Raw genomic sequence first — 11,148 nt, 5'->3', positions numbered from 1 at the left:
GGAAAACTAATTTATTCTAGTGAAGGTCACGGTTAGTCTTGATTATGAAGTTTGAAACACAGTTAGCAACCACAAACAAACTCTGAGTGCTCATTCTTCTAGATTTTCCTTTACAAAATCAATTAAAAACTTAATTTCTAGCATTCTGTAACCTAATTTTCATTGCTTTACTTCCCTACAGTGCAGCACGTTTTCAGTCCGTTTTCATTTAACAGTATTTCAGAGATCATGTGTGATACATTAATGCAGCTTACTGCTTCAAGGGTTTACTGTGCCAACGTTGTTCTCAAACACCACAGCCAATAACTTCTGAAAACCTGAAATCTGTGCGCTGTCTATACGAGGTCAGAACGAAAACCATCAAAACGTCAGCCTCGGTGATCACATTTCCGCACTTGTCTGCTTGATTCACTGTCTTCCCCTGGGTTTCCATATAGCTCATTAAACAAAACAACCCCAAACTAGGCCTTTATAGAAATAAAAAGTTTGACATGATTAAGTGGGTTTTCTGGTTATGTGTGCAACCCACCCAGGTGTCTAGACACTTTGAAAAATATGGATCGTGTTTTGGAGGAACAGCTGTTACTCCTCAAGTCTCTGTTGGACCTCAAATTGAGTAGCAACAGACCCCACCAATATGAGGTGGTCCCCTTCCAAAGGAAACATCCAGCGTGCTGCAGGAAATTAAGTTACTGATTCAGTAGGTGCCACTTACCTTTTAGATGGATGGACCACTCGCACAACGAGGTACCTGCTTGGGGAGAAGGTTGAGAGCAAAGAGTTCAGAGCCTCTGTATTTTTTCATAAAAGGAAAAGAAAAAACCCCACAGCACCTGTGTCCTGGCCAGATGCCAGTTTAAGCAGGTGTTTCTGGCCTGTCCATGTACCCTTTATAATAAGAAGCTGGCGAGCATGTTTGCTTAAGCAGGTTTTAGACAGTAACATTTTGTTAGGCCCTCCTAAATAATAGTTAGTGGCTTAACGAGAGGTTGTGGGAGGGAACAATGACAGACTCTGGCAGGAATAGGCGTTGATGGACCTCCTCAGGATAAACAAGGTGCTATCCATGTTATCCAGAAGTAGCATCTGTCTCTTGTCCTGTGTCACCAGAGCTGCTCTGGGTTATCACCTATTTGAGAGCAGAGCACCCACACACCACGTTATAGCAAAACACAATGCTAGATGCCTAAGAAGCGTGGACCCAAGCATCATTATTAAAAAATGCAAGTCTGAGCTAAGTACAATACTGCAGATTGAACCCATTTAGCAAGGCATCTGCTTTAAGACGCTGGTTTTGTACAGATGCGGTTCTTAGGATGCTGTGTTTATACAGAAGTGGTTTTGCAGGAGCACAAGCAGTGCAGGAGCACAGAAAGCCAAGGACATTTGCTTCTAAACCTGCGGCATATCAGGCTGCTCCCAGCTGAGAAACTCTACCCAAATAGTGTGACTGGCTGAGAAGCTGCTGGACATGGGCAAACAGAAAGGAAACCCTGAGGTATCCCTACGCAGCAGGTATATCATTCCATAAGGTTAACTTTGCCGGAGTTCTGAAACACACACAGAGGTCTTCGCCCCATTTCATTGTATTTGAGAATTTATTGCCCATCTTACTTACAGGGAGCAACAAAAGATTTATAACTCAGCTAAGTTACAGCCAAAGAGGCTGCCCAAGCTGTGAACTGTGGGTGTTCAGCTAAGGTTATTTAGCCAGGCCTAAATTCAGGCTCTAAGTGCTTTTGTAAGAGGCTGTAAATCACCTTAACATTTATGCACTGCGGCAACACACGAGCCGAGGAATGTGGCTGGTCTGTGCTAGTCCCAGATGAGACCATCAGATTGGGTGGCAGACGTGCAACACTCAGACTTTGAGTAAAATACTCAGACTTGTATCTCCGTTGTCCTACGTGCATTTGTGACCAGGGCGAAGGGGCAGGAAAGCAGCAGAGGTGCCGCACGAGCAGAATGCACAAGGGCGGCTGGAGCACCCGATGGGAAGAGCATTGCTAAGCAGTAAGCAAATCATAAAACACAAAGTCAGACAAAACATCTGGCAGCTGCTTCAAATAGTTCTCTGTCTGAAGGGCAGACAAGCCTGCAATAATTTCAAATCAAAACATGTGCAAGGACAGGATCAGTGCTACAATGTGTTTTGTGCAAGCATTGAATGAGTTTTCTTCCCTTTGGCAGTGTGTTGTATGCCAAGAAAGGCTGTGCTTTGGGTTAGGTTTTTAATTTTAATTAACTTTACTAAATAAATCACTATGTATTTCCTTCTCCAGTCAAATACAACTTAGTCTTTGGCATAACATCAACAGCATTAGCTCTGCATAAGAAGCACATGGGAGAGAAGAGGTGGAGCACGCTAGGAAATGTTTTTCATCATTGTCCTACCTTATGCAGGAGAGATGTTGTGATGGCTGAAGTTCTTAAAAGTATGATGCATATCCTTCTAAGTTTGCACATCCCATGGAAAGGGAACACTTGCCTTGTGCTGGTTCTGGCTATGGATTTGACAGGTACAGACTGGTGTCCAGGCTCCAACAGGGAGGCTGTTTGAGCTCAGAGACATAAATTATCAGCTTTTCCTGTCTCGAAATCGTCCCAGCTCTCACCAAGATCCACAGGAGGGGTGTCTGCTGGCAAGAAATGCTGCGCAGGAGTGTAACCTGCACCCCAGACAGACTTTCCCTTTGAAAATAATGGTGACAGAGCTGCTGAAACAGCACAACACACATCAGCTACTGAACTCACACTCTGCTAGACTCAAATCACTTTCACCAAAGCCTCAAACAAGAGCTGCCCCACTGCTCATCTGGAGCATCAGGACGCCAGATTCTCTGGAGAACCGCCACACAACATCTATCTCCCCAGCAAGGCAGCAGCAGGCAAACCATCAAGGCCAGAAGCCTCCTATAAAACACAGGAACAGCTCCATGTGCACAACGTGATTAGTCAGCAGGAAGGCTGGAGGATGAGAGAAGCTGGCCAGGGTAACAGGGTTGGTGTTCAGGGAGGCCCTGATACAAGAACTCTTAGTTTTTAATGCTACTCCAAAAGGAGCAAGCCTGCCAGTGCTTGGACACAGGCAAGAGCAGGGGAGGGAGAGCAAGCCACCGATTCATTAGGATTTTGCTAATCTGTGATATCATTTGTTGATTCCAGCAGGTCCAATCCCCATCTCATGACTTCCTCCACTGTTGCCATGGCACCGTACATAAACACTGCAACCTTCCAGCCCCGAGCAGGTCATTTGTTTCAAATATTCCATGCAGCTGGAACACAAGCCTGTTTGGGTGTCTGGAGCTGAGCATGAACTAATTTCTCAGTCTTCTGCACCCGCATGAGTTTCTGCGTCCTCCCCAGCCTGCTGCTCTTCCAGCAAAAAAGAACCCTCTGAAAGGTAAGGGGACACTGGTCTTGTTCATGTACAGGCAGAAAATAAGCGTTTCACTGAAGTCCTCCACTACCTGCAGCAAAACAATGTGAATATTATTGAATGTGTTGGATATTTGGGCAGTTGTGGGCATGTGGGAAAAAAAGATTAAAACATCCAAAATGGAAAAAGATGCTTGCTCTGATTGGAAACAAAAAACCACTTGGTTTTAAGCTCTCCTCACCCAGAACCCTTAGAAGGTATAATACAAGACAGACTCTCCCAACACTCAGCTTAACCTGCTACAGCACCCGTAATGAACTGTGCTGTTCTACTGGCTGGAGATCCCTTTAGCCCTCACCATTTCATTTTGCTTTCTTCTATCCACCATCTCCCTTCCTAAGAAAAAGAACAGTCAAGTAGCAATATAAAACACTAGGTTAGTGACTTGTTTTCATAGGAGCTGCTTTTCTGGAAGAAGAAGCTGTCTGCTGTAATCCAGTGAAATTTGCACACCTGCACAATGCATCAAGTTTAACGAGATAACCTGAGTCCTGATTTCTGAATCTACTTGAATCTATTAGAAGAAAATGTAATGGCGTAATAATCCAGTTGTAAACCAAGTTAGGAAACGAAGGCTACCCCACCCTGCCACCCTGTACCAATAGCTGCAGCTTGTCCTCCACCTGCACACACCTTTTAGATCCCAGCTTTACATTCTTGTTCTTCCAAGCAGAGACGAGGCCACAACAGCCCTCACTTTACCTGTTTGGCCTTGGCTTCTCTCATGTAGGAACTAGATATAAAGAACTCTGATCATTCCATGCAAATAAAAACCAGCACCGAGCAATATTTAATAAAGTTTATTAGGTTACTGAGTATTATCTACAGTCATAAAATAGAAAGTCAGAATTTAAACCTGTACAAAGCAATGTACTGATGAAGTGAGAAGAGATGGAAACGAGGGAGCGCAAAGAGCAGCAGAAGTAGGGAGAACACAGCTGCTTCCCTAGAGTGCTGGAAGACACTGGTTCGAATTGAAGGCAACCAAGCAGGGCTCCATACACACTGAATTTTCTTGTGTCCCACCCTGTAACAGAAACTAGTAAAAACCCCTATGTTAAAAAAAAAAATCATACAATATTAGATTAAAAAAGGGGCACATCACACCCCACCCAGTCTTGGCACCAATTCTGTGCTTTACAAAATATACTATGCAAGTAGTTTATTTAAAAAAAGGTACCCTACAGCAGCTGTTTAAAACATATTCTTATACATACACCACAAATATATATATTAACATTTTCAACAACTAAACTCATTTGTACCTACACAGAACTGAAGGGATAACTCAAGAGCAAAACAAACCAACCACACAAACATTTTTCAAGACAAAGAAATGTGCAAAATAACCCCAGAAAGGCAGCATAGTAACCTGTGGGCAGGCCAAGAGAGCAGCTCCTGCTAGTAAAGGAGTGTCATCCTCTTTACTTGGCTACTGAGGTGATAATCTATTTGGGATGTGCTGATTTTGCCTGAATTGCTCGTCCTGTTTATTGCAGTTCTCTCCTGCCCCCAGCTATGGAAAGGTTCTGTTTCTTCTCGCTCTACCTGAAGATCACCCCACTGATCTCTGCAAGTCTCACAAGTTACATCCCACAGCAATCACCTTCTGGATTTCTCAGGTGCTGATGGTGCTTCTGGTGCTGCTCCCACCTCCCCTGGACAACCTCCACCCCCAGGCAAGGAAGAGAGAACCATTCCTGCTGCACAGTTAAGTGGAGATTACACTGACAGTCTATGACAGGACGCAGCCTGGGTTTGATGACTTTAAGCAGCTTATCTACGAGAATTCCCTGGCAGAGCAATTAGAGAAGCACATCACTGTGTTCCTCTAAAGCCTCAGTATGGAACAGGCTATACAGAGAGCAGACCTAAACCGGCAGGACCTACAGCTGTGTAACAAGCTCATACAGCCCGTCTTGCCCTATTGCACAAGTAGTTTGTCCCTTCCCTGTCCCCACATCAGCGAGGAACCCCTGATTCTGGACTAAAACCTGCAGTTCTACATCAAGCAGGCAGGTGAAGGCACAGTATGACTGCTCCATCAGCTGAGCCAAACCCATTGGGAAGAGGCGGAACAGAGAATGGAGCCAGAGAACTGAGGAAGCAATGGTGATAAACAAGAAAGCAGGATTCACTGTCTAGGAAATAACATCAGAACACTGTGAGAAGTCCTGGCAGAGATACAAACATCAGCAACATAATGACTTCCTCCACATTAAGAAGCGTCCCCTTGGAAGGCTTCTTGGTTTTCATGTTTCAGGGTTTGGAGGTGGGGTTGGTTTTTTCTGGTTTTTAAAAACTCAATTAATTCTTCTGGTATTCCATACTCTTCCCAACTCTGCTGGCCACTCCATGCCTTTCTATTGTAGGACCTGGTCTTAACATTTCCACTCCTAATGCCTTCCCTTCTCCCAGGTTACAGTCTTCCCTTTAGCTGGTGCAGAAAAATCATTCACTCCTAGGCTCTCCAACCCAAAGGAGAAGCAGGGAAGCACAGAGCTTCTGTAAATGTTCCTTCTGTAAGTGTGCTGGGGAAGTGACTTCCAAAGAACAAAACAGTTGTGACACAAGGGCTCCTTGAGAGCTTGCCAGTAAGGGCACAAGGAGACTTAAGCAGTGGCAGGAATACTTTGGCCAAGGAGTTCCAACAGTAGTGATGACAGGAGTGTGCAGAACTCACTGCCCAGGAGGCAGCTCCGATGTGTTGCCTTGGTTCCAAGTCTCCGTCGGTGGGCACGAGGGTCATTGGTAGAGCAGGTAACTCTTGAGGGAGGCCGGCAGCGGCAGCGCAGGGATCTCGCTCAGTCTTTCCTTGCCCAGAGCAAGCCTCACGGCTCGCCGGCACAAGTCCATCAGAGGCAGTGGTTCAGCTGGGAAAAGAAGACCCAAGACATTAACAATCCCAACCCACATTGATTTTGCTAGTTCTAAAAATCCCCCCGAAAACATTGAGCAAGAAAAAGCAAACGCTTGGCATGTTTGCAGGAGCCAAGCCATTCAGCGTCCACACATCAGCAACTTCAGCTCCTCAAATACACAGGCACAGCGTGATATTTCTGCAGTGGTTATTTAAGCCATATATGTGTGTAAACAAAGAAAATCCCCTAATGGAAGTTTCCCTCTCTTCAACACCATTCGAGTCAGAACATCTTGCTTGTGCCTCTTATTGCAGTATCCAAACAAAGGAAGTAAAGACTGCAGCAAACAGTTTGATGGCATCATGTGGTATGGGTACCCACAAAGTACCGTGATTTGTTTCTTATAGAGTAGGATAACAGCTGCCAACCGCCTCATTTGTACTACATATTTCCCATGAAAAACAAAGCCATCTGTCAGAGCTTCATGTCACATCTTGTATTGTGACATTTCCCATTAGAGGATTCCCTCCTGCATCATAAACCTGGGAGAGACAGAAGCCTTCAGCTATCATTTCTGCATCCTGTGCTTATAAACACTGCACAAGACATTACTAGTTTTTCGGGAATGGTGTATGGGGCCCTTTGATGCTGAAGAGTCACTCACAACATGCAGGGGATTGAGGTCAAAGCCAGAGTTAACGCATCAGAGCTGCACAGGAAGACACCGATTAGCTTCTCACAGCTCCTGTTGCTGAACGTGTCAGAGCTCACCTTCACACAGCAAGCTGCGCAAGCCTAAGGGGCTTCTCCTCCCCAGAGCTAACACAAAGACATCCCAAATTAAGCAGATAGCTGGACATCCTTCTAATAGCCCGAGGGCTCAGCATGCACCATTAGAGAGCTTCCTTTACAGACATCTTGGGCTGAACAGACACCTAAAATCATCCACAGGAATGGAAGTTTGGCTGCGAAGCCCCAGTTTTCAGGAACCTTGATAGATGCCAACAGCTCGAGCTTCCACTACTACAAGCCAAATTAATCTGACTGTTCATACAGCTGTCTTAGAGCTGAGAGACAAGGAAAGCTTAGTTTGTCTAAGCACGGCCATGGTGCTGTGTTTTTCACCAGAATTAAGATGGATGGGAGTCCCTTCCAGGTTCAAAGATAACAGCTGCCATTAAACACTCCAACAGAACAGTGTGGTCAGCAGCCTCTGATCAGGCCACTCCTGATTCCACTTTGGAAAAAGCAAACAGTCCTACTGCTCCACGGAGAAAACACTTCCAATGGAAAGCGGAGAAAGCTCATTTTCGTCTGGTTTTTGGCAAAGAGTCTGTGAGAAGGAGAGTTTGTTAGCAAGGAGAGACTTGGTAACAAAGTCAGGAAACACACACTTGAGTTGGTCTGTCTCCTCGAGTTCGCAGCCAGAGCTGAACTCACGCCCGCTTCCCGCCTCTCCTTCCCTGCTACGGATCACAAGCCATCACCTGCTCCAGGGGAAGCTGCAGCGGAATGGTTTGTCTAGCAGCTCTCCAAAGTTCTCCCACTGCTTCAAGCATCAATTATCCCTAAGGAATCACACCTCTATACGAACAGCAGGTGAGGAGCAAACAGATCTGTCAGGGCAGCGCTGTTGCTTCCCAAGCCCCACTGTGCACCATATATGTCCTGTGCCATAAGCGAGGACACTGCTGCGCTCAGCCCAAGGCGCTGCTGGTCTTGCCTGCTCAGGACCTGCCGCAGCACCGCGCTGCCTTCCCCGCAGGGACAGCGCTGCACGTCTGTGATACTGCAGGGGAAGCCTATTCCTGGCAGCACTGCTCTAGCAGTTCCCAGTGTAGCTTATCTTTAAACCACTGGGGGAGAAATATGCTGCGTGCAGTCTGTCCCAACTCCTCCTGCTCTGGAGACGGCTGGGACAGAGCCATTGTCTAGCCAGCATCCCAGAGGACAAGGGGCCCCAACCTTCAAAGCCTATAGACATTAACGTAAGACATCCCTCTTTAATGGCCTTAAAAGGAGAGGATCTTCTTCCCACAGAGATTAAGAACAAGAACTCTGTCCTCATCTAGTTTACACCGATAACCCAGTCTGACAGGAGACATCGAGACCAAAAGAGAAAGCACAGACACATCTGACCTCCTTCCATTCACGAGCACTACAGTCACTGGACAGCGTTGCTATTGAATGCTCAGGAGTGGTTAGAGCCAGACACCTTCTTTCTGTCTGTGCCAAAATAGCGTCCCGTCATTCCTGGCCTTGTGCCCACAATTCACTCCTATGCCGAGAGCACGTTACAACCAAATCCAGTGCTGGAGGTGGCCGTTTCCTTGCTAAGCGCAGTTCTGTGCCAGCAGCTCCACAGACTTGCTGGCTTGGAGGGGAGCTGCACATTTTGGCTTTGACCCTTCAGAAAAACCTGGTTACTGGGGCTGCTGCCATTCTGTAAGCTGTCATGGCAGAATGAGCTCAGTTTCTTTCTGTTGGTGAGAAAGTACTCTGCCAAGAGCTTTCTGTTTGGTCTTGCTGAGCTGAAGAGTATTTCTCAAAGCACTTGTGGATTTCGCTCCCACCTCTACGCACGGCTTTCCTGGTTCTTCCCATCAGCTCAGTTTTTCTGGTGCCCAATGTCAGCTTTGTGCCCCATGTCACCAGTGCCAGGGGTTTGCCATTGCTGGCCCAGCATTAGAACACATTTAAAGCACAAATAAAACAGCCCAGTATGTTACAGCCTTTGGGCAGACACTGTTCTGGAATGCAGGGGAAACACTACTCTTTTCATATCAATACTGCCAAATTTATTTTGCTAAACATCATAAATCCAGATTTTAATCCACTTCCTTCACCTCTCTCCTCCACCCTACCCAGAGGACTGAGTCACAGTCTGGCCCAATGGGAACTTCTGACTATGAGAGATAACAGACTTTAGCACATTGGGACAGCCAAATTTATTACTAAGCTTAGCTAGAGATTGGTGTTCCTATTAGTAAAAAGCCTGGCATACAAGCTGGGCTGGCTACAATATCCAGACCCGCTCTAGAAATGCACACTCTGCCCCAAAAGCAGCAGAGAAATAAGCTACTTTTCGAATATAAGCCATTCCCATTTCCTTAAATAGGGACAGGTCTTCCTACTCCTGCCCACAAGGGACTTTAAAAGTCCCTTCTTTAGACATTTAAGGAAGGTGGTTGCCCCTCAGAGACTGTTTCCTGTAAAGAGATGCCAGGATTACATTGTCAATAACACAACTATCAGGAGGACATTCCTGCTGATACTTTGGCAGCTGTATAGGAAGGTTTGTCATCACTAATTAGACAACTGGCATCACCTTCTCCCACCATTCTGCCTCCCCAAACCCTCCAACTAACAGTACATGTGGAGAGCCAAACTTTTTCTATTAGCTCTTAAGGATTCAGAGCCATCTCCAGCAATCCTACTGCTAACAAAACCCTCACCTCTTTAGTCAAACAAAAACCCTCCCCAGGATGGTCTAGTAAACCTGCACTTGAGTAGCACACAGATCTGTACTGCTAAAACAAATATGGGAGTTATACTCACGGTCAAGTCCATTCAAGTAGCGCATCCGTATTTCACAGTGTCCCCACACTGCGCTTACCACTGGATATAGCTTTTTCCCCTTGAGTCCCCGAAATGCAACACCCATGTATTGCCCATCTACAATGAAGCTCAGTGTCCCATCATCCATGTCCAGAACCACCAGGAAGGAGTCCGGCACAATGAACGTTTCATCGGGTTCTAAGAAGGCAGGATAGGTTTTACTCGGCTGGTTCTTGCCATCGTGGTACAATCTGTTGCGCCCAAGGTCCCACCCCCAGGATTCATGGTTGTTTCCTACCAGCGTCGTGTACCCTACTGAATGCAAAGGGGCATCCGCCGTTGCCACCCCGACCACAGCGTGCGTGCCCCGCTGCCGCATGGCCCAGGTGATCTGCCACACGTGCAGTCCTCGGGTATACCCCACTTTGCCTCTGATGGCATCTGTGCTCTGAGCCACCGGATGCCGGTGAAATATGAGTTTGTCTTCCTCTTTCACAAACACATTCAGCGAGCGATCGTCATTGTTCCACGAATGCATCAACTGGACTTCATACGATACCGGAGGCATGTCCAGCAGCACGTCCAGACGCGTGGGTTTGCTGTAGTCAAGTCCTTGGAGCTCCTGTTTCAATGGTCTGTATACAGGGTCCCTCATATCCACAGTTTTTATCCCACCTGTGACCTTCTGACCCATCGTGTGTTCTGATTTCGCCTATTTATAGGCTCCCAAGGAAAGCACATCGATTCACCCGGCCGCTCCTGCTGTCATTCAGCCCTTCGGAGAAGGTTACCAGGAGACCTTGTCAAGATGTGCACCCGTCAGTATGGCCTAATGGATGGAAAGAAAAACAAGAAAGGAGTTAAACATTAGCACATACAGCCTTATATGCAACATTTACAAAGCAGTTTTAATCCATTTATCCTGACAACTTGTCCTTCCCTTCCACCAGGAAGGAAGGGTGATGCATGCTACTTATGCAAACGCAGAGATAGCATATAGATCAAATAGACAGGCACTAAGTTTCCAATGCCCCCATCAGAAAAACATTTGAATTTCTGCTTCTTTGTCTGAAGAAGGTATGGATTCAGCCAGAGCTCATCTTCTCTTTACAGTGAGTGCACTGCTCCTTATTACTTCATTACTAAACCTTCAGAGGGCACATCTGTATTTGGGTTGCCTCCAGCTAACTCTGGTTTTACATCACAGTCACTTATATGTTGTCCAGGTTGCAAAACGCAGGAGAAGAGTTTATTCAATGCAGAAGACTCAGAACCCAGGACACAGTGATG

At 46.3% G+C, this 11,148-nt stretch overlaps 1 protein-coding gene across 1 annotated transcript; it reads right to left on the bottom strand.

The window, feature by feature from the left end:
• Positions 1–6,184: 6,184 nt before the first annotated feature.
• On the bottom strand, positions 6,185–10,552 carry SPSB1 (splA/ryanodine receptor domain and SOCS box containing 1; the record flags this gene model as incomplete). Its single annotated transcript, XM_080358991.1, has 2 exons — positions 6,185–6,312; positions 9,859–10,552. 2 exons carry the CDS (start codon positions 10,550–10,552, stop codon positions 6,185–6,187), a joined length of 822 nt encoding a protein of 273 aa, XP_080215117.1.
• Positions 10,553–11,148: the final 596 nt, after the last annotated feature.

This window comes from Nesoenas mayeri, assembly GCF_963082525.1.
Source record: "Nesoenas mayeri genome assembly, chromosome: 24".
NCBI classification, from domain to species: Eukaryota; Metazoa; Chordata; class Aves; order Columbiformes; family Columbidae; genus Nesoenas; species Nesoenas mayeri.
Note: the sequence above shows the minus strand (reverse complement) of the source record. Positions and strands in the feature narration are given on the sequence as shown.